We start from the raw sequence: 21,825 nt of genomic DNA, 5'->3' as shown, positions 1-21,825 counted from the left end.
GGCACGGGCACTTGTCATCAGCGTCAGAGCATGATTGATCAAGTGTGTGCGTGCCGGGGACACCAGAGTAGAGTGCTCGTGGAAATTCCTGGTCCGCACCCCCGCCCGCTCCATTGACAAGTCGAACCATTTTTCTGACATTTAGTTGACAGCACAAAATTTTGTTTGCCACCGCGCTTTCCTGCTTTGTCGGGACACTGGGCCATCAAAGTATATTGACAAGCACATGAATACAATTTAAAAACTTGTAGACACCAGCTTATACGGGTATACTCCTTAATCAGAATTATAGACGAAATTCCTAAATATATCAAGGAATAATTGTTGCATATTTAAAGCAGGGAAGTGGGGATACCTCCAGCCTGATTTAATTTAATGCTGCAAATTATAATATTTAGGCATTTCGAATCTCAAAAACGCAGACTTTTGTATTGAAATGATCTGATCAAAACATTTAAAAAACGCCCTTGACTATTATCAGTTCCGTGAAACCGCATTAATTTGCCAAATATGCACATAAAAGAATCTGAATTTTGCCTCAAATCAGGTTGAGAATATTTTATGATCAGCTCCAAAAACTTTCTTCCCCACAACAAGAGTCGAATTTTCTTCAGCGGGTGTTCAAATATTTGGCATTAAAAAATCGTAGCATACCTCAAAGGCGCACACTAAACACATATAATTTGGAAACTAATTGGAAAGTCTTTGAATCTCACTAATTCACACATTTCTGGCAAATACTTTTGTTTAAGAATGTAAAACGGAACCATTAAATAGTGAAATAAAATTAGCTAGAAAATATCAATTTATTCAAAGTCCAACCCAACTGGTCAAAATACTTGTGCGGCAGAGTGTTTGTTTGTCTGTTTAAGCGCTCCACTATCTGCCGTGTAATGCATTCGAAAATTCAGACCAAGCTTGTAAGTGCCCGATGTCCTGACCGCATCAAAGGCGACTGCCATTGCCTCATATGAGCTTCCATCGGAGGATGGCTGCCACTGCTGGCGATGAGGAGGTGAGGAGATGAGTGCGACACTCGTAGATGATTTGACATTTATCACTGCCTGCTGGCTGTGATTGCATTTCTCTTTCGATTTTACAATTCTTGTCATTGATGGAGCAGCATTAAACATGTCCAGTGTGAAAAAATCCGGTTTTAAACGTGCGCCCGCAAATTTTAATGACGGCTGTCAGGCCGTACAGCAATAATTGCTGAAAAGGCCCTGCTAGTTGCGTATGTGATGACAATCCAATTGGCCGGCCAAAACCTTTTAATAACAGAGCCAAAGCCAAATCCACGTCGGGTCTGTAATGTAATTCGTGATTCAGCATAAAATGTCGGGAAAGCGGCTACGCGCCCACAATTTATTGGCGAGCCAACGGCCTCACTGGCTGTATGGCTGTCTGTCTGGCTGGCTGGCGTTGGCTGCTGGTTGCCTGCCTGCCTGCCTGCCTGCATTAGCGTTTGGTCTCAATATGGAGCTGGCTCTGGCGCTGGAGCTGGCGCTAAGGTTGGCGTCGGTCTATCAGTTGCGCAAACGGGCGGCGGATAGGCCAATTGCCAATTGTCAGATACAATTTATATTCCCCTTAGATGGTGCTGCCACGGTTGCCACGGCTGCCACGGCTGCACTAAATGCGAATTGAAAATAAAATATTACTCCGAGATTGCAGGCAGTGCGGGATAAAACGCGAAAAAAAGAAGCTCGACGACGACGATGACAATGAAACGCAGCGCTGTGTGGCGACAAACAAACACAAGTGCAGCAGCAAAAACAACAACAACAATAACAACAATAGCAGAAACAACAACAGAAACAGAATTGCGCCAACGGCCATGCGATGGCAGCGACGCCGACGATCATCAAGCGCAAAAGGAATCGTAAAACAAAAGCGACAGATAGTTTGCAGCGTGCCATAAAAACAACAACAACAACAACAATAACAGCAGCAGCAGCAGGAGGTGTGTCTGGTGGTGGGGGAGGGGGGAGGGGGGCAGAGCGGCATGTTGGCAACGAAGGCAGCCTCAAATAGTCATAGCAGAGGTGCAACCGACAGTTGTGGCAGCGACTGTGCAGGCAGCGGCAATCGATTGTGTGAACTTTTTGTTGTCGTGGAGTGTGGAAAGGCTTATACACACATACACACACACACACACACATTCATACATACATATATGGGTATGTGTATGAATAAAAATGGCGTGGAGGAGGGGGTGTGGCCAGTCGTACTCAGTAGTCAGTTCTCACCGTTGCCGCTGCTGTCGTCGTTGTGATAGTGACGGACACGGACACAGAGACAGACACAGAGGCAGTCACAGACACAGAGACAGGCGCAGGCACAGTGCAACAGCAACAGCAACAACAACAACAGCAGCGTCATCAATGTTTGGTACACGTATTAGAGTAAACGCATTAGGCTGGTGCTTGAAAGCACAAAACGCTAAAATGAACAAATGTTTTTATTTATTTATTTATTTTTCATCGACAAAAAATGCAGTCGATGTACATAAAAAAAATCCGTACAATACAATAGAGAACTTAAACTAAGTAAAACTAAAGAAATAAAAAAGCATATAAAAATGACAAAAATATCTAATAACGAATCCGACACGGTGGGGGAATTTTATTTGCCAAACGGCCAGCTATGCCCCGATTCACAGCAGAGAGTAGTCAGATACGTTATTAGACCTATCAAAAAAGAAGTGCATATGAAAACATATAGCAATAAAAGATAGAAGACCGACAAGCCGGGAAATTACAAAAAATAAAATAAACTCGTTCTTTCTCGGACCTAAGAGAATCTGGATGCCAACTTGTATAGTTTCTGAGATACTTGCATTCTTCAAGACAGACCGACGGACAAACGGACGGACAGACGGACGGACAGACGGACGGAAGGACCTGTCTAGATCGATTTCTCTCGTCACGCTGATTCAGAATATATATCCTTTATGGGGTCGGGGATGTTCCGGAACTAAGAGTCACAAATACGAAGATTTTAATTCCTATATTGGCAGAAAATATGGCTCAACTGCATACAAAATTCCGGTAATTGTTGAACCTTTTTAAATTATTCAATACAAATCAAATCGTTGTTTCATTATAGTATATATAATATAATACAATATAAATTGATTGTAGTATTTTAATAATTTTAACAAATCCTGCATTTATTGTCTCTATTTCTTTTATACCAGCATTTCCTTTTCTCAATTTCAATCAATAATCATTTAAGCTTCCACTATAATGAGACCAATGCCAGAAAGTAGAAGGAAGCAATTTGAAAATTTCTAACCCCAAATGGGAGAAAAGAGAACTAGCAAATTGGATTTGCCGATCATTGGTTTTTGGATGAATTAGAAGAATTGATGCTTAGTGGCAATGAATGATCAATTTGAAGGTCCTTAATTGGCAAAACCTGAACTGAAAGCTGAGTTTTCAAAAAATAACCCACTCGATGGGCCACCAATGTTCTCTGCTACCTCAAGTGTTTCAGAAGAAGAAGACACTATGCTTCGTTAAAATAGGGACTTTAGGAACCACTCTAAAACGAATCAGAAATCGCATCGCATTGCAGTGTAGTGGCAATGAATGATCAAAACCTGAACTGAAACCCGAGTTTTCAAACTACAAGTAACCCACTCGATGGGTCACCAATGTTCTCTGCTACCTCAAGTGTTTCAGATGTAGGGAAATAGATTCATTTTGAAGACACTATGCTTTGTAAAAATAGGGACTTTAGGAATCACTCTAAAACGAATCAGAAATCGCATCGCATTGCAGTGTAGTGGCAATGAATGATCAAAACCTGAACTGAAACCCGAGTTTTCAAACTACAAGTAACCCACTCGATGGGTCACCAATGTTCTCTGCTACCTCAAGTGTTTCAGATGTAGGGAAATAGATTCATTTTGAAGACACTATGCTTTGTAAAAATAGGGACTTTAGGAACCACTCTAAAACGAATCAGAAATCGCATCGCATTGCAGTGTAGTGGCAATGAATGATCAAAACCTGAACTGAAAGCTGAGTTTTCAAAAATTAACCCACTCGATGGGCCACCAATGTTCTCTGCTACCTCAAGTGTTTCAGATGTAGGGAAATAGATTCATTTTGAAGACACTATGCTTTGTAAAAATAGGGACTTTAGGAACCACTCTAAAACGAATCAGAAATCGCATCGCATTGCAGTGTAGTGGCAATGAATGATCAAAACCTGAACTGAAACCCGAGTTTTCAAAAATTAACCCACTCGATGGGCCACCAATGTTCTCTGCTACCTCAAGTGTTTCAGATGTAGGGAAATAGATTCATTTTGAAGACACTATGCTTTGTAAAAATAAATGTACAAATGCGAGTTTGGGGACCACTCTAAAACGAATCAGAAATCGCATCGCATTACAGTGTAGTTCGCTGCAGTTCGGTGCGGTGACACCTTGAGGCGCTGTTGGCAAACTGCAGAAATCACATAAACGCCGTCGCTGTCGCCCGCATTTTTACAATCACAAAAACACATACCAGGGCTGGAGAGCCATAGAGAGGGGGAGGGGCAACGACGAAACGATAGACAATCCACATGCTCCAGCCAGCGAGGGGGATGTGGGGGCAGGGGCAGGGGCAGGCTGCAGGCAGCAAATACAACGTAAAAATGCATAAATCCGTAGGATTTAAAGATTTTTGCGAATTTGTGATTTTTCACATTCGTTTTTATACCCAGATCGCGTTGTTCCACACCCTCTACCTCCACATACTAGTTATTCGCTACGGTTCCACGGCCCCCGGTCCTCAGTCCTCAGTCCTCTTCCCGTCGCTGTGCTTTGTTTTAGTTCCTGGAAAATATTTTTCGCAGCATGGCAGTTATCGTGCGGGTAAGTGACGCCTCCAGTGTGGAATGTTTGTGTGGGCGTGACTGGATTTACGCGCTGTCCCGTTATGTCTGCGTGTGCATTTCTATGCATGTCTTCATGTCCCTGTGTCTAGTACGGGTACGAGTACGAGTATGTGTGTGTGTGTTCTAGGAAGCCCTGCTTAACACGCGCAATCAGCAACGCTACAAATTTTATATGAAATTTTAAGTTGTTTTGTAGCCCCACCGCCCCCCCATGGAACATGCTATCTGACCCACACAACCAATACCCTGCCTCCACACCCCTCTGGTTTACAATTCGAGTGTGTGTGTTGCGTCGGCTTTGATTTGCTTTCAACTACAAATCCTCAACGCGCTTTGCCCATTTGCCTTTGGGGCACAATATTTGCTAGCACACATTGTTTGGCTGCATTTTAAATGCACACCATTTTTAGATTCTCGCTTTTTATTACGCGCCACCATTTTTAGCTGCAAGTTCTGCGCTTTTGTGAATGCAGGTTTGAGAAATGAAAAATGCTGCAGCCTAAGAGCATGTGTTTTCGGTTCAATTGTCATATAAACATTTAAACGAGTGCACACATATACTTGTATAATATATTTGAGAGAGACAGGAATTTCATATGTGACCGCAAAACAGTCTCAGATTATATTGCAAAAGCCTTCAAGGGCACAGACTATAGTAAGGGCCAGTAAGGGCATGGCGTTAAAAGAATCTAACAGATGGTATTGGGTAATAAAGCTTTTTTTAAGTCTTGTTGTAACTGCAGCATTTAGTGAGCTGAGTTGGCGGATGAAGACATATCTGTCACAATACTCGTAGCTTAAAGGGACAGTTTATGTTCGAACAAGTTCAACAGATGCTTTGAGTCCTCTTTCTGAACTATACAAGGCATGATCACCTGATATGTTCTAAAGGTAAGTATCAATCCTTAGTCGTAACGCAAAATTGTGTTCTTCTAAGCAGAAGTGGTGAAATATAAATTTATTCAACAGAGAGTTTTTAAACAAGTCGCAGATTAATACGGAAGATCATTAATGGTTAGGAGCATACTTATCTGGGAATCTCCATTGTGAAACGTTAATTAACTAATGAATAATAGAAAAACATCTCATGATCACCTAAAAATAAAAACAAAGTAACAATAGCAGAAGTAATTTAATGATCATAAGCATATCAGTCACCAGCAACAACTTCTTCTACTTAACCACAAAGCTACTACCATGGCTAGTATTGTTACTAACTAGTGTGTATTATCCACAACCGCTTGGAAACTCTGAAAAGTGATCTGACGATTATTAAAATTACAAAAAGGCTGCCTTTGTCATATCCACTTTATTGTTAACCACCATCAACACTTTAATGCCAACAGAACTACAGCAACAACAGCATATATTTCGATCCCTCCCTACTTGATAGCCCCATAATCGGCGGGCATGCGAGTGCCCACAATCATGGAATGGCCATGCTTGAATGGCTCCAGCGATATCTGCTCCAGTGGCTTGAATCGCTCAGCCTTGAGCTTGTCCAGTTCGCTGGCATAGGCCACTTCGTCGGACTCACTGCGATGAGTGCTGTCCTTCTTCAGGACCATCAGAAAGTGGCCACCGGCCTTGAGGTAGTGGTGCGCATTCAGCATTAGCATGCGCACCTGATTCACACCCGGTATGTTGGAATAGATGGTATCAATGCGCTCCATCACCAACATGCGGTACTTGTAGGGCAGCGAGGCGTCGTCTATGATGGGTATAATGTTGCGCCTCTTGCTGGCCAGGGAGGTGAGCTCGCGTCCGGCCCAAGCGTTGCTTTCCACAGCATACACCAAGCCGGACTCACCCACAATATCGGCGATGTGCGAGGCATCCTGCCCATGGCCAGCGCCCAGACACAGCACCTTGCTGCCCACGGGCATGTATAGGTTTCCCATGCCGCCCATCACAGTGGCGGCCAACTTACTTTGAAACGGCGACCAGCCGCGGTACTGGACAGTCTTGCCGCGCACGGAAGCACTGAACAGCTGTTCGCCAAAGTCCACTTCCCCGGGCACCGAGTTGCGCGTCACCAGCTGCAGGGCATCGTTCTTGTAGCGAGCCATATAGACGCCCGGATGATAATGCGACTCAATGGCGATCGGCGCTTGAGCATTGTTCCCGACCTCGACAATGTTTTTTTTGCCAGCAGTCTTGGCACCACCGCTGCCAGCGCTGGCACCGTTACTGGCATTACCCTTGCCTTTGGCATTACCCTTTCCCTTGGGGTTATTGTTGCTCTTACCTTTGCTGGTGGCATTTGCGTTGGTCTTTGGCTTACATTTGGCAGCTGTGGTTGCTTTGTCGGCTGCCAGCACTGGATCCTTGCGGGCATTGCGAGCCTTGCCGCCCTTTGCGCGCTTCGCGGCGGCCGATTTGCCAGTCATTGCAACTGAACTATCGAGTAAATGCTTACATTAAAGTATTCACAATATTTATGAGTTGTTACAGCTCTACAAACTCATAAGAAAGATAAGTCAGACAAATGGGGAATTAGAAAAAAACAAACAATTTCGATATATTTTTTTTTTTTAAATAACTTTTCTTGCTATTTCCCTCTAATATCACGATTGTATATATTTTTCACGAAATTCGTAAATGCAACTATAATTTCATGGTGGGACCATTAGAATCAAGAGTGGAGTATTTTGTAATGTTCTTCTAATCGGCATTATTCGAAACCATTTTGGATGGCCTGCTATATAATAAAAGGACGAAGCGCACCCTCAACAGTGAGGGATTTTCTTTTAGTAGCGAATATTACCTTCTCACATGCAAATCATTGAAAATGTCATACGACTATCGTATCACATTATTAGTCTTTATATTTTTGCACGTCCTGGAACTGCACAACCGATTAAAATTCGCTTTAAGGAAGTGTTGATTGAGGGCGCAAATAAACGAGAGCATGTGAGCAAATACGATGACACACAAGGACTTCTGTCGTGCTTTTTTTCGTGCCCGTCTCCTGGAGACGCTCATATTTGGCTTTTATGCGCCGCTTTTGAAACCATTTTCCAGAGCCAGCAAGGAGCGGCATGAAATTATTTAACATGTAAATCAGAGGCTGAGTCTGAGGCAAAGCGAAAATCTAACGACGACGGCAAGGACAACTACGATGAGGGTGTGAATGGGCGTGTGGGTGTGGATGGGGAGGGGGACGGGGACGGGGATGTGGATTTCGAAGCGCACTGAGCGAAACTTTTTTAATTTCAAAGCAAATAGCATGGAGTGTGGGGTCAACTGAAGGAACGTCGGTGTGTGGGTGGAGTTGGGAAAGTTTGGGGGGCAGGCGAGGTCGTTGCAGATTATGAGCGACGGCAAAAGCAAAGTCGTGTTGATTATAGTCACGTACTAGTCACGCACACAAAAACACACAGCCAGACACGAATGAGCTGTAATTTTGTGAGTCTGCGTGTGTCTGCGTGTGTGTGTGCGACTCATGTGTGTGTGTATGTGTGTATGTTTGTGCCTATCTGCGTGCAAATATTGACGCTCAGCTTTTATTTACAAGCTCGCGCACTCATCGCGCAAAATGTTCAAGTTTCAAACAAAAGATAAATATTAAGTATTCTAAATCGCAAACTCCATTCGTCCGCCTGCATACAACCACCGACTTCAGCACCACCGTGCACCACACTCCCGCAATTTACTCATTTAACTGACAGTTAAAATTACAAACGCTTATCATGTACCAGAATCATATCATACGGAATAATTTATTATGCCCGACGCTTAATGTAATTCCCAAGCAGAGCAGCGCAAATTTGTGTGGCTCAAATGCGTCCCTTCCATTGCTCTATAAAACGATGGATATGTACATATGTATGTATGTATAGAGTATGTTTGTGTGTCTATCCCTGAGTGTGTATGTGTGACTGAGAGCAGGCTGGTAAAATGGTGGGTTAGCTGGTTAGCTGGTTTGTTGAAGTTCGTGTGTCTTTGAGTTAGAATAAAGTGCGCAACATACAAGCACACATACACACAAACACACACACACAAACACACTCATATATAGACTGACAGCTAGACAGACAGGACACATACGCACTTGGGCACATGGGCACATAGTTTTATTTGCTCAGCTTGTTTTCATACATTTGAAACGCGCGCGTAATAGACGTCTCTATAAATACATACACATCTACATCTATATACTAGTACATACATACGTATGCATGTAAGTGTGTGTGAGCTCGTTTATGCTCCGCACCCGGAGGTTAATTAAGATTTTGCCATGCATTTGTTTGCACAAATGACTGGTTGGCTGTACTGCGGGGTCCCTTCTGCCACTGCTGGATGGGGCTCTGGGTGCTGCTGGCTCCTTCAGAGCTCAAGTCAGCGAAATGAAAAAGTTTTATTAGTTGTAATCCGTAATTAAATTAAACTTGCAATTAAACATGTTGAAAGCGTATGCGTATGCCTTGATAATTGTAAGAATCAATGTGAATAGCAAGTGAAAAAGATAGCATACTATACTCCTGCTATAGTATAACGATTTAATATAGTACTTAGTACTTATAACTAAGGCCGACTGCTTCTTCTGTGTATGTTCATAAGCCAGAACACAATTATATGAGCGAAGTAGAAATAAACTGCATGGCCTGACCACACAATGAAGTCTGTTCGTTTTGAAAAAACTCTGTTCAAGGGGGCTCAGTATTAATATATTTTTATTTTTTATATTAAAGATCAAGCTTAACCCTTATTATTTATCAATTTGTGCAGTTAGGAGAGTCCTTTTTGTTTGTAAAAGTGCTTAACAATGTAAAATTGAAGCCGTTATAATTTTTCACATCAGCTAAATTTTGTATGAAAATGAAAATAAAATAAAAATAAATGAAATTTAAATTGGTTAAATAGGCTAATCGAATTATTTAAATCACAGCTAGCCGAAGAGCAAGGGAGGCGTTAATTAGATATTATTGTAATTTGATAAGATTTCTCCTTCTTAGGCTTTTCTAGCTTATAAGATGCTTTTTATAATTTTTATATATTTCCTATGTCGACAGTCAATGATTGTTGGCATAAATAAATAAGATACATTTTATTTATTTTTCTTGTCGCTCTAGGAAAATTAGAAATATGAATTCACAAATAAATAAATAGGTATATGCAATGCACTTTAATTTGAATGATCATTTTGTGGCTATAGCTCATAGCTGATTTTCAAGTTTTTTCCTTTCCCAGGCAGTTTAATTTGTATGATCAGCTTCCGGCACATACCTCATCAGCTAATTCAATTCTCCACTCCTTCAGCTCAATTGCAGGTACAATAGAAACAATACCGAAACACCAAACCCTACAGTAACCGGTCGACTTCATTCCGACGTGGTTTTCTTCGTCGGGGCAGTGCATAATAATAAACAACGACAACAAAAAAGTAGAAACTTTTCGAACAGCTAAATTTTTTAATGCACTTTCTAGCATTGCAAATGTTCCGTGCCTGCTGCTACTATTCCACCCTGCTGGACTTCGAAACAACCAAATGAAACTCAAGTGCATGTTACGACGGCCAAGCCGAACAAATAAACGAACAAACAAACAAACTGAAAAAATTTTAGAAGTGGCAACAAAAAGTCAAGAAGAACAGCAACAACAATAAAATGCAGGACGAGTTACAATTTTTAATAAACTTGCCATGTTGCTGCTGCCTCGGCTACTCTGGCTGCTCCTGTCAATCCCCCTGCCCCTGCTGGTATAGCACCATACTTTTGGGCGCGCCCCAAACGACAATGCATAATTTCCATTGTAGGCAATACGTAGCTGTAGTTGTTATTGTTGCTGTTTACAGTAGTTACTTTAGCTGCAATGTTTATTTATTTGCTCTTACTTGTATTCTTTTTTTGGCGAACGACAAGAACCTAAGAATGTTGCAAGAGGCAACTTTAGGCACGGCTGCTTGCCAAGAGCGGCCGACAAGCCGTGCCCTTGCCCGACCCTTAACTGCCCAGTGCCTTTTGCATAATGAGGAGGCGCTACAAAGTTCAGTGGCAAGTCAGTTGTGCGCGTCGTCCTCCAGCCGGCAGCGGCAGTTCATAAAAACAGCGACCAGAGAAAGAGTCAAATATGAAACTGAATTGAAAACGAAACTTTTATGAACTGGCTATTCCCACACACAAACAGAAACAGAAACAGAAAAGGAGTTTCCATAATGAACTTTATGTTCTGGCGATAGGTTGGGGGCTGGCCAGACAGCACAGCCGTGGTCTTTAATTACCAGCAAGCCAAAGACTTTGAAACGTAAGCACTAACTTCATGGCCAACTATGTACAAGTACTCGAAAGTATGCAAGATCCGTCAGGCAGTCCGGCAAGTACATATACATATGTACTTGTATGTATGTATCTTCAATACAGCTGATTCATAAAAATAACTGGAAAATATGCGCAAAAAAGCAATCATTCTGGTTTTCCTTAGTTAACAATGTATTGCAAGAGCTAAATACTTAAATCATTATTTAATGATCGTACTTTAGAGACGGTTTTGAATTTTAACAGTCTCTTTTTGAAACTTTTGTGAGAAACTAACATCCTTTGAAACCTATATAAGCGAAAAGTTACATCTACGATCATCTTAAGTTAAAGCACAATGGCAATGTATCTGCGTTATTAAAAGTAACTCGCAGACTTTTCTAACGAAACAATCGAGAACGACGAACTTCGCAAATGTTATCAAGATGTTCCAAAAAACATACAGATTTCCTTTCGTTAACCATGTTAAAGGATTATTTTAGCTTAATTTATAACCTTTTATGGCTATCATACATGTTTAAAAATTAAATCATTAAATAAATAGCCATGTTAGTTGGCTACAAATTCCCAAAAGAGAGTTAGGACAGTAAAAATACTGTTAATTCTGTTGGTTAAAAATCTATCAAAACTGAATATACATACGCATTGAAACAAATACCCGAAGAAATTTTTAAAGTTCGATTAGTACGAAAAGCTACTCATCTGATATTCACAAAGAGAACTGCAATTCAAAGCTCTACAAATTACTTTAAAGATAATCTAAAAAGGCAGTGCTTTCATTAATTAGTTTTACAATTATAATAGTTGTGGGCTTTTTAAATTGTTCATTTCATCAACTGATTACAAAAATACCAATATTTATTCTGTGCAGCCCTGGGATAACCCAACGCAATATCGATTTCCAATTAGAACGAAAAGTAGGAAAAGCGATCAATATTTATTTTTCTCCTTTTTATACATTTGCCATTAGTTATAGACATGTGTTGTTTTGTTAACCAAACACTCCCAATTAGTCAATGTCAGCAATGTCATTATCTCCGGCGCCATTCCCATTTTCTTCCGAGTACCAATTCAAACGCTCTTCGTAAAATTTGATGACAACTTGCGGGCAACACTGGTTTGCCAATTTAGCAGGAACCAATTCGGTAAGATCTCTGCCCTCCCATTTCATTAGAAACATAAGACAGTCAGATATGACTCCGGCGCCAATAATTTTTGATGGCACTAGTCCGCGTTCAAAACCACTTTTCTTTCCATCTTCGCCATCATTATTGACGGAAGCTTCATCCTCGGTAGGCACTGGCGGCAATAACTGTTTCTCGAAGCTGGCTAACAAGTCGGTGCAATAGACATTCTCGATCGGCTCCCACGTGTTCTTGCTGCGCGGATAGCCCTTCCATTTCAGATAATATTCTGCGCGCCCGTTAACGATGCGCTTATCTTCAATGCTTTCCACGACAAATTCATCCATTTCGTAAGAACTTCAATATTATTTGACGTTTTAATTACTTTATTATAATTTTCCGATCGCAAAGAATACGCCGTCAGCACCAATGTTCGATAGAAAAGAAGAAACAGACAAAATGTCTTCACGTTTTATCGAGTTTCGTTTTCGCGTTTATCGCCGATAACACAATAAACTGAAAATGGCGTTGCCACCCTGCAATCGACTAAGAAGATGCAAAACTGGGAGCTTGATGGAATGCTAAAGACAAAGCAAAGTTAATTTGTACTGTAACACAATAAACTGGAAATGGCGTTGCCACCCTGCAATCGACTAAGAAGATGCAAAACTGGGAGCTTGAGGGAATTTTAAAGACAAAGCAAAGTTAATTTGTACTGTTAGTGAAGTAAACAAACTGAAAAGAGTTTCCTCTTTGCAGCATGGTTGCATCATACTTACAAACATATTTACATACATATTCATACATTGGTGGTATGCGCATGGGGCCACCTGATTTTTGCAAGCAAGTAGCTTAGAAGAAGAAGAGAAGGCAGACCCCACAAAGCATATGTACTTGTATGTATGAACACAAGATACACAAGACATGTGTAAATATATATACATACATATATATAAGTAAATTCATGATCAGTAACCCTGTCTGAATGTTCAACTCGTATGTGGACTCTCCTAAGCCATATGGTTTCAAGTTTATTTTAGGCTACAGAATTTGTAATTATCATTGCACGCGTAATTTATATGTAATGCTTCACATACATAGTTACATATGTATTTAAATAGAACTATAGGTGTGTTACAAAATGCGAGGATAAATTCTATAATATAAATGTAAATACTTGAATAATAATAACCAGCTCTTACGTACAACTCGTTTGATTTTCCTAAACAATCAGAAACCCTGAATGCAACGCAAATCTAACGGAAAAAGCAGCGCCTCTACGTGGCACATTGGTACCAAAGAAAAGTGCATATACTCGTATGTCCCCACTTTTTTATGCAAACACACACACATGGCTAAGGAAGAGCCAAAAAAAAAAAAAACGAGAATGCATTTTTAAAATACTTGCGCATATTGTAGCAAATGGCGACAAAGTTTTGGGTGCTGCGCCGTAAAATGCAAAAATGGCAAGAAGCAGTTTAGTAGCAGACTCTGCCCTCTCTCTTGTTCTTCCTGCTAAAATTGGCATAAAATTTTTAGAATATTTGTTGTAGTCAAAACATGTGACACGCGTGTGCGACAAGACACAGTCTGGGTAAATACAGGTGGCTAAGAGTGGGTATTGGTTTGTGGATGCCTTGCAGCACAATGGAAATTATAACCTTAGCTCTACAAATCTGATTCATTGTCAACCAACTCAATTGTAAGTGACTCTTAAACTAATTTATAACCCATCTGTTAAGTGACAATCTGAAGATTCATCAAAATTGGCTAACCATTTATATCATATACATACATACATATGTACATACATGAAATGACTGGTGCAACAAACAAGGGTGTTTACAGGGGGGCCCCCTTTGGTAAAAGCTGCGTACGCCCTTGGCAACAAAGTATGTTTTAGTTGAAGAGCAGAGTTGTGAGGAAGAGGGTGGGAACAGAATATTAATCGGCCATGCATTTGTATTAAAAGTGATATTTATGTTTTAGTTTATTTTATAATGCCTCTATTATTCATTTAGTTTCATCAAAATACGCTATCGCAAGCAGCTAGTTTAAACGGTATCGTTCACTACTCACAGCATGCTGGATGATAACGAACTAGTTCGCAGCTCTTGCAGGCTGCAGGGTTGCCATTAGATCTTGAGTCATGTGCCGGCAACTGGAAAAACTCACGTGCTGTGCCAGCTTGTGCCAACTAGGAGGAGGACAAACTTTGCAGCGAAAGCTTCGTGTGCAAACTAAAATATATGATCCCAGACGTCTTACAAGTATTTGTGGCCATATTTTACACACACACACACACACACACATGTATGTATGTACTCGTATTTGTACATTTTGCAATGATATTTACCAGACTTGTCACCTGCAACTATAATTGTTACTGTCTATATGCATTTTAATACATTTTAAATTATTTAATTGATGAGCAGCTTGCAGGCTATAAATATGTCAAAATCTGCTGTATAAGCAATGCATTTAAACGCAAATACAATTCAAAATCCACAGACTGAAATTTAAAGTATTTTTTTTAACCACACAATCAGCTTCACACTTGCCCCTCGTAATCGGCCATTGTGCATTGCGCTTAACATAAATGAACGCAGACCCACCCACATTTCCGCGCACACGATACAACTGACAATTTGCATTGCCATAAAATGCAAAATGTTCGGGCGGCAGTCGATGAGGCTTTTTAAAATTGCACACCATTTAATAATCAGCGCTCATTAAGGGGCGTTAAGCTTTATTGATTTTTAACAAGCTAAAATTTACACACGAGCTCTCAAAATTAATTAATGGAGCTGCATCGAATTGAATCTGCTCGTAATTAGTTGATTAAATAAGAAATCCGCCTAGACAAATGCAAAGAAAATTATTAAATAAAACGAGCTGAAAAAATAATGCAATAAAAATAGACAACAAAGCATCTCGCTATGGCCAGCTGGTCCCCAAAGTCGGGAAGAGCGCTCTGAAGTAGGGATATATGTATGTTTGGAAGTACATTTTGATGGCAATCTATGTCAAGGATGAGAAATCGATGAAGGATAAAACGGCGATGTCTCGATTTAAGAACATTTTTCTAATTAATAACGGAGATACTTATGATATAGAAAGCCGATACGACCCTAAACATGGAACTATATACAATTACATACCAACCAATTTTTCCATACCTTCCTCCATATAAAAAACAATTGCGTTTTTGCAGGAAAAATATGTGAGGAGTTTTTAAAATGAAAGACTGCTATACATGGAAATAAACAGACGTTCCGGATCGGAAAACAGTCGTCGGATGATGTTTCAGTTCTCGAAAAAATAGATTTCGACTTTTTAAAAGAGATGACGCTACGCATTTGGGATTATTTTCTTTTTCTAATAGCATATATTCTGCATAGGCAATTGTATGGTATCATTTGAATCTTCTTCATCTGCCAGATGTCCGAAGCTGAAGCATGCATCGCCAATACATAAAAGAATCCAAAAACATCGATGCTTTGGAAGGTAATTGTTCTGAAAATTGGGAATTACGTTTGCAGCATCATGCCATTAAGAGTTATCAGAGTCAATGGCTTTTGTCATTTTTCAGAGTCACCTGCATTTGGCGTCCTCTGACTAGTTTACTAAACTCGGAAATGTTTCATTGAAATCCACGCCAGTTGATATTCCATGGCCAAAATTATTGCATCCGTGCAACTGCAGAACGAAGCGAAATTGTGAAATAAATCGTTTTTATATTACTTTGATGCCACGTTATCCTGTGGATTTAAAAAAACAAGCACAGTGTTCTAACACAGTCCTGTCTAGCCGTGGGATTTCGGGTGCCAAGCACTGCAACTGATGCACAACTGCTATTGTTTCTGCCAACGGAGCAGCCGCTTGAGTGAATGATAAGTGCAGAATGCAGCGGGTACGGCTCCTGCCCTCAACTACATGGGATATGTAGCAGAATAATTCTGGTTTTCAGCTCAACTTTAAACGGAATCAATAAAATAATGCTGGGGAGCAGTTGCACTAATCCTTTTGTATAAGCGGCTTGGCATTAGTTGGCTGGCAGCTGAATTTACTGTCTCCCCTTTCTCCCTTTCTCTATTTGTCTCTCTCTCTCTCTCTGTCTTTCTATCTTCCATCTACTATCCTTTACTGCTTCTGCATTTCTTCGATCTCTAGTGGCCAAAATATTGCATTTCCGCTTGTTGCGTGCATTTCGGGTTTGTTTTGTCTGCTTGCTCCTGAAATGCGGAAAACAGGCATGTGGCTAATAGGATTTTCGAGTAACGCCAACAACAACGTCAGTAGTTACTGCTGCTCCGACTACTACTACTACTACTACCACGAAGCACAACAATAGCTCTGGATTTTGCAATTGCACACTTGGCTGCACAAGTTCTCAGCCGCTGCCACTGCCACTGCCAGCTGATGTTTATGTTGAAGTGTATTCTTATGCTAAACCTTAGGACAGCATCACGATTTATTTCGGATGAAAAGTGTAACTTTTTTGATTTGCGAGACATGATAAACATGGAAAGCAACGCAAGCGAATACAACTTAGATATCTATCAGTTTAAGTTTTTCATATGCATACATGTTCCAATTCTGTTCCTTTGATAGAAATATTGGTGCTGTGTATTTTCATAATTTGGTTTATAGAAAATAAAATACTTCCTTTGAAACTCTTTTGGCTCTAGTCTCCAACTAGTAATATAAATGCGTTTGCCACTCGAATTGTCATGTTAATTTTAAGTAAGTGTAGTTTAATTTCCGAACTCCATTCGTTTTTTTTTTACATACATTAAATATAGAATTATCAAAATTTATAAGCATTTGTGCTTAATTGTGTAAAAATATGCATTCATTTTATCTTTTGTATTACTTTAACAAAGTGTAAGAGTTCAATTGCAGCCCAATGTTGATTCCAGAGTCTTTTCAGCTGCCTAACATCGGGCATCTATGTTAAGCTACCCTGTAATTGCGAAAAAGTCTCCACTTACTGTGGAACGAACCGCAGCAGCATCTGTTAACTGATTAACAGCGCCACAAGGCGACAAGTAGCGACACCCCATAAGTGGAGCACGGCGCTCTCTGCTGCAAAAGACGCGCCCAAAACATTCGCAGCACCCGAAGCTGTCACGCTCTTAAGCCAATGCTCTGGCGTACGTAACCCGCACTCTCTCGCTCGCTCTCTTCGTGTCTCTCTCACCTATTGACAGTTGACATCGATGCTCCAGCCGATGCTGAAAGGATACGAGCTACAGCATAAAGCACATGGTGTTCATAACAGCCAGCCGGCAAAGCCAGACAAACTGTTGGCCAAAGAGTTGCAACTGAGCAGAGAGTCGTTGGCAGCGACGTCAGCGCCAACGGCAGCGCAAGCAGATTCGGGGCATTGAGGATGCTCTGATGCTGCTCCGTCGCGTCGACGTCATCGTTGTTGTCGCAGCAGCCAAGCTATATTGGCAGCCGCTAGTTTGTCAGTTGGACTGCAACTTTGGTGTGGCACGGTACAAAGAGCGCGCAGGCGGGAGACGTGTGTGCGTGCGTGCGTGTGTGTGTGTCTGTGTGGTTACGTCGATGGCGACAACCACGACCACTACGACAACGTTGCAACCACAGCGTGGCAAAGAAATAAAAAAAAAAAACATAACAAGCGAGTCCAATTCGAAGCGTGTTGAGGCATGCCAACGAACAAATGGCAAATAAATAAAAATACATGTGTGCACAGCTGCGTCGTATGTGATTGCAAGTGTGTGTGTGTGTGTGTTTGTGTGAAACTATGCATTTATGCAAATCAAGCCGTACGAAAACAATAACAAATGCCTGCACTTGATCGCACAAAGCTCGTAAATATTTCAAAAGGCAACTCAAATTCACATAACGCCTAGATTTAGACGCACAAACACTTCGTCCATGCGTGTGTGTGGCTCTCTGCTGTGTGGGCGTGGGCGTGTGTGCGTGTGCGTGTGCGTGTCTCCTCGCCAGCTAAACATTTATGTATGTATGTACATAAGTGTCCTTTAAGCCAGTCAATGAAATGTTTGTTAATTATGTATGCGTGCACATTACATTGCCATTAAGTAATTAGCTCAGGCTACAAGCTCAACTGCAATTGACGTTTTCCATGTATGTGTGTGTGTGTGTGTGTGTGTGTTTTTGCGTGCTTAGGTATTTTCCCCATGCCGCTACGACATGTTGCTGCGTACATTTTGCTGAACTTAACATTTGAGCTACACTTTGCCTGTCTTGTACACGTGGCGTATGCGCAATGTTTACGTTGCAGCACAATGCAAATCTTATGCAAATTGATATTGCAAAGCTGCTAATGTTCATACATATTTGTGCACACACGAGTAAGTGTGTGTGAGTGTTTATAAGACATTCGAATAATAACTGCCAAAATACTGCTGTCAATTTGTCAAAACCGCTCGCTTTGTAACACATCCTTGCAGATATTTCCGATATACATACGACGAGTATAGTTGGAATACAAGTATAGTGGTATTTAAATTTCAAACTAAGTCGAATTGATGAGCTGAGTAAATCAACCAGGCTTTGGCTACAACAACTTGCTCACAAGTTATTGTCCAATATAAGCAAAACCGTATGTCAGGAAGAACAGAATAAGAACATTTTCAAATTGTTTGTAGTTCTACTTTGCACGTCCATTTTGTATTCACATGTCTGACAGTAGCGTACGAACTACTATATTGTCTGAAGAATTAGAATAAGAGTTAAAGCTAGCCCGATTTAAAGTGACAAATCGCTTTTCTATAGGCGATTATTATTTGTATATCGAATTATTAGGCAGACACTCGTGTATGAAGATAAGCACTCAGTATTTAAATTCTATTTCTATTATTTATAGCTTATGCTTCAAAATCAGCTTAATCAGCGCTTATATGTAGAATAAATTTTCATTAATTAAAAATTATTTGTTTATTTATTTAAATTATTGCATATTTAAAATATAAACTGACTTTTTTATGAAATTTCCAACACAACAGATTAGTGGATCAATCACCAGCTTTCGTTGTAAATATTATCAGTCTAGTCTAAAGGGTATTAGATACCACTCCGCGAACAGCATTATTTTGAAAGGGAGGGGAGGGAAGCAGCCAATATTAAGGTACTGATGCTTGCTGTATCAGTTTCTATAGGTTTATTCAACACAATATGTAAGGACTCAGCTGAGGTGCATGGGAAAACAGGGCTCCCTAATTGATGTATCATTTGAAAGAATTGAGAAATGCCAGCTCTAGAGTGAGTTGATTACAATTAATGACTTTCCGTCTCTTGTGCGAACTGATTCCTTTGAAAACACAATGAATGCTACGCCATTTTATCTGGCTGAGTACAAATTTACGTTTTATTTCACTTTTTGTGTTAAACTCAAGCAAACGTGATTTGTTGTAACCGTCTTCATTGCCGCACCGCCAAATTAAATTAGCCCTACAAACATCAACTGCAATTTAAGCGAATATTTTTACTGCCCACAAAACAAGTTAAGTAAACAGACAACAAACTACCTCAACATGCTGCCCGTTGCCTGCCGGGTTCTGTTCCCCACCATCGCCGTCCTGACTGCCTGCTGTCTATTATTAAAAATGAAATGCCGCGATGATGTTGCGCAACTTTCTCTACGGTAATTTTAATAAACGCGTCAATGAAACCAAAACAATGATGCCAGCAACAACACAAACGGCTGACGGCAGACCTTCAGACGGCAGGGGAACGTGAACATCGAACGGCGAAGGATAGCCAGCTGAGGCAGAGTGTTTGTTGTTGGGTAGGAGGATAAGGATGGGGATGGGGATTTCCATGAGTGGGAGGCGGCTACGAGCGACACAAAAAGAAGCCACAATTTGATTAGAGCATTAAAGGACTTTACGGTAAAGCCTGAAGCGCTACGCCTGCCATAGTCGGAAAGTTAACAGACGGCGGCAGTTGGACACATCAAGTTAAAAATATGCAGGCGGGCAACAACAGGCTCGCCGGACCGCCAGAATGGGACGGCCAACTGACAGACGGCCCAGAGCAGCAGACAAAGTTGCCAAGTTTGTGCACAGTTTCCCGTTTCGTTTTTATTCGTACAAATTTTCAAACTGTCAACATTTAAATAACGCTGACAATGACAATAAACAAATGTAGTGGGCGCTCGACGCAAACTTTAATACAAAAAAAAAAAATTAAAAAAGTAAAATGAAAAAATGTCAAACGAAAACTTTGTAAAAAGTCAAAGCCACGAGCAGCGGGCAACCAGAAAAATACCAATTTACGAGAGCATGTATTAATGGTTACTGGAGTGCTGCACCAACGCAGATTATTCTGGGCTTGCTAAGAGTGATATTTCGATGATTCACTTAATGTTTAATAAAATAAAACCACACATTTAACTTTTAACAAACTAAACATTAAGTAAAGAAATATGTCTCTGTTGGTAAACAGAATCGTTTTGTCAAACAATCCTTAGTTTTCCAATTTGTTTTACAACTCCACCTGCTTGGCTTTAGCAGGGCTGAGCAGACTATAAACTGTATTATATTTTATAAATAAATAATAATGTTGCTTAATAATGTTCAGAGACCATGCAAGCCAGAAACAATTTGATTTGATAATTACAATTACATATAGTTTCTCAACAATATCTTATGAGAGTGAAGAGATACTTGTATATACAAGTAGGTATAAGTCAGAATAAAATTCGCTCTAAAATTATCTGCATTTGTCTTCCAATAGTTATATTGAAATGAATCGAAAGGGGCCAAAATATATTATAACTTTCATTTCTCAGATTGTACCCTCCAGTTAAAATATAAACTTGGCGAAATGACAATAGGTCTGACACAACTATATACTTGCCTATACCTATTATGAATTTCTTGAAACTCATTCTTATAACAGACGTTCACTAAATAAGTGATTACATAAGAGCAATTGTTTTCATCCGATAACCTTGAATTCATTGTCGATTTAGACTTAAATTTCCAACGAAAACTTGTATTGTAGGGCAACATGTTACTGTCAGTGTTTTATTTAATTACCTAGTAGCTTACTTGATATCTAGCTATCATAACAGAGGTTCACTCAATAAGTGATAACCTTGAATTCATTGTCCATTTAGACTTAAATTTCAAACGAAAACTTGTATTGTTGTAGGGCAACATGTTACTGTCAGTGTTTTATTTAGTTACCTACTAGTTTACTTGATATCTAGCTATCAGAAGTAAGCTTTTCGCTTTCCACAATCAGCTGTCGCTGGCAGGTGGCAGTACTTTCTATATATATATAGTACAGTGAAAACTCTCTTGGCCAGACACTCACGGTCGGCCGATTTTTGTCCGCCCAAGGGGAGTGTCCGCTTAAGGGGTTACTTAAATACTTTATACACCGATCGCTTGTTTTAGAAAAAGAGTCCGCCGAAGAGAGGGTCCGGATAAAAGAGGTGTCCATTAAGGGAGTTTTCACTGTGCATAGTTCTATAGGACTGTCTTTCTTCATACTGACAATTAAGAAAAGCTTATGCATTATTGGGTTGGAATATAAGCTGATCA

General features: G+C 40.4%; 1 protein-coding gene and 1 pseudogene across 1 annotated transcript; both read right to left on the bottom strand.

Annotated features, from left to right (window-relative positions):
* Window positions 1-6,275: 6,275 nt before the first annotated feature.
* On the bottom strand, window positions 6,276-7,283 carry LOC115621003 (rRNA 2'-O-methyltransferase fibrillarin). The gene has a single exon (XM_030514523.1). The coding sequence runs from the start codon at window positions 7,281-7,283 to the stop codon at window positions 6,276-6,278; it is 1,008 nt and encodes a 335-aa protein (XP_030370383.1).
* Window positions 7,284-12,159: 4,876 nt separating this feature from the next.
* On the bottom strand, window positions 12,160-12,621 carry LOC115621002 (annotated as a pseudogene).
* Window positions 12,622-21,825: the final 9,204 nt, after the last annotated feature.

This window comes from Scaptodrosophila lebanonensis, unplaced genomic scaffold (genome assembly GCF_003285725.1).
Source record: "Scaptodrosophila lebanonensis strain 11010-0011.00,11010-0021.00 unplaced genomic scaffold, SlebRS2 tig00000024-arrow-pilon, whole genome shotgun sequence".
NCBI classification, from domain to species: Eukaryota; Metazoa; Arthropoda; class Insecta; order Diptera; family Drosophilidae; genus Scaptodrosophila; species Scaptodrosophila lebanonensis.
This window is presented reverse-complemented; position numbering and strand designations above follow the sequence as displayed.

Coding starts and splice junctions, on each gene's coding strand:
- LOC115621003 (XM_030514523.1), bottom strand. CDS start 7,283: ATGACTGGCAAATCGGCCGCCGCGAAGCGCGCAAAGGGCGGCAAGGCT.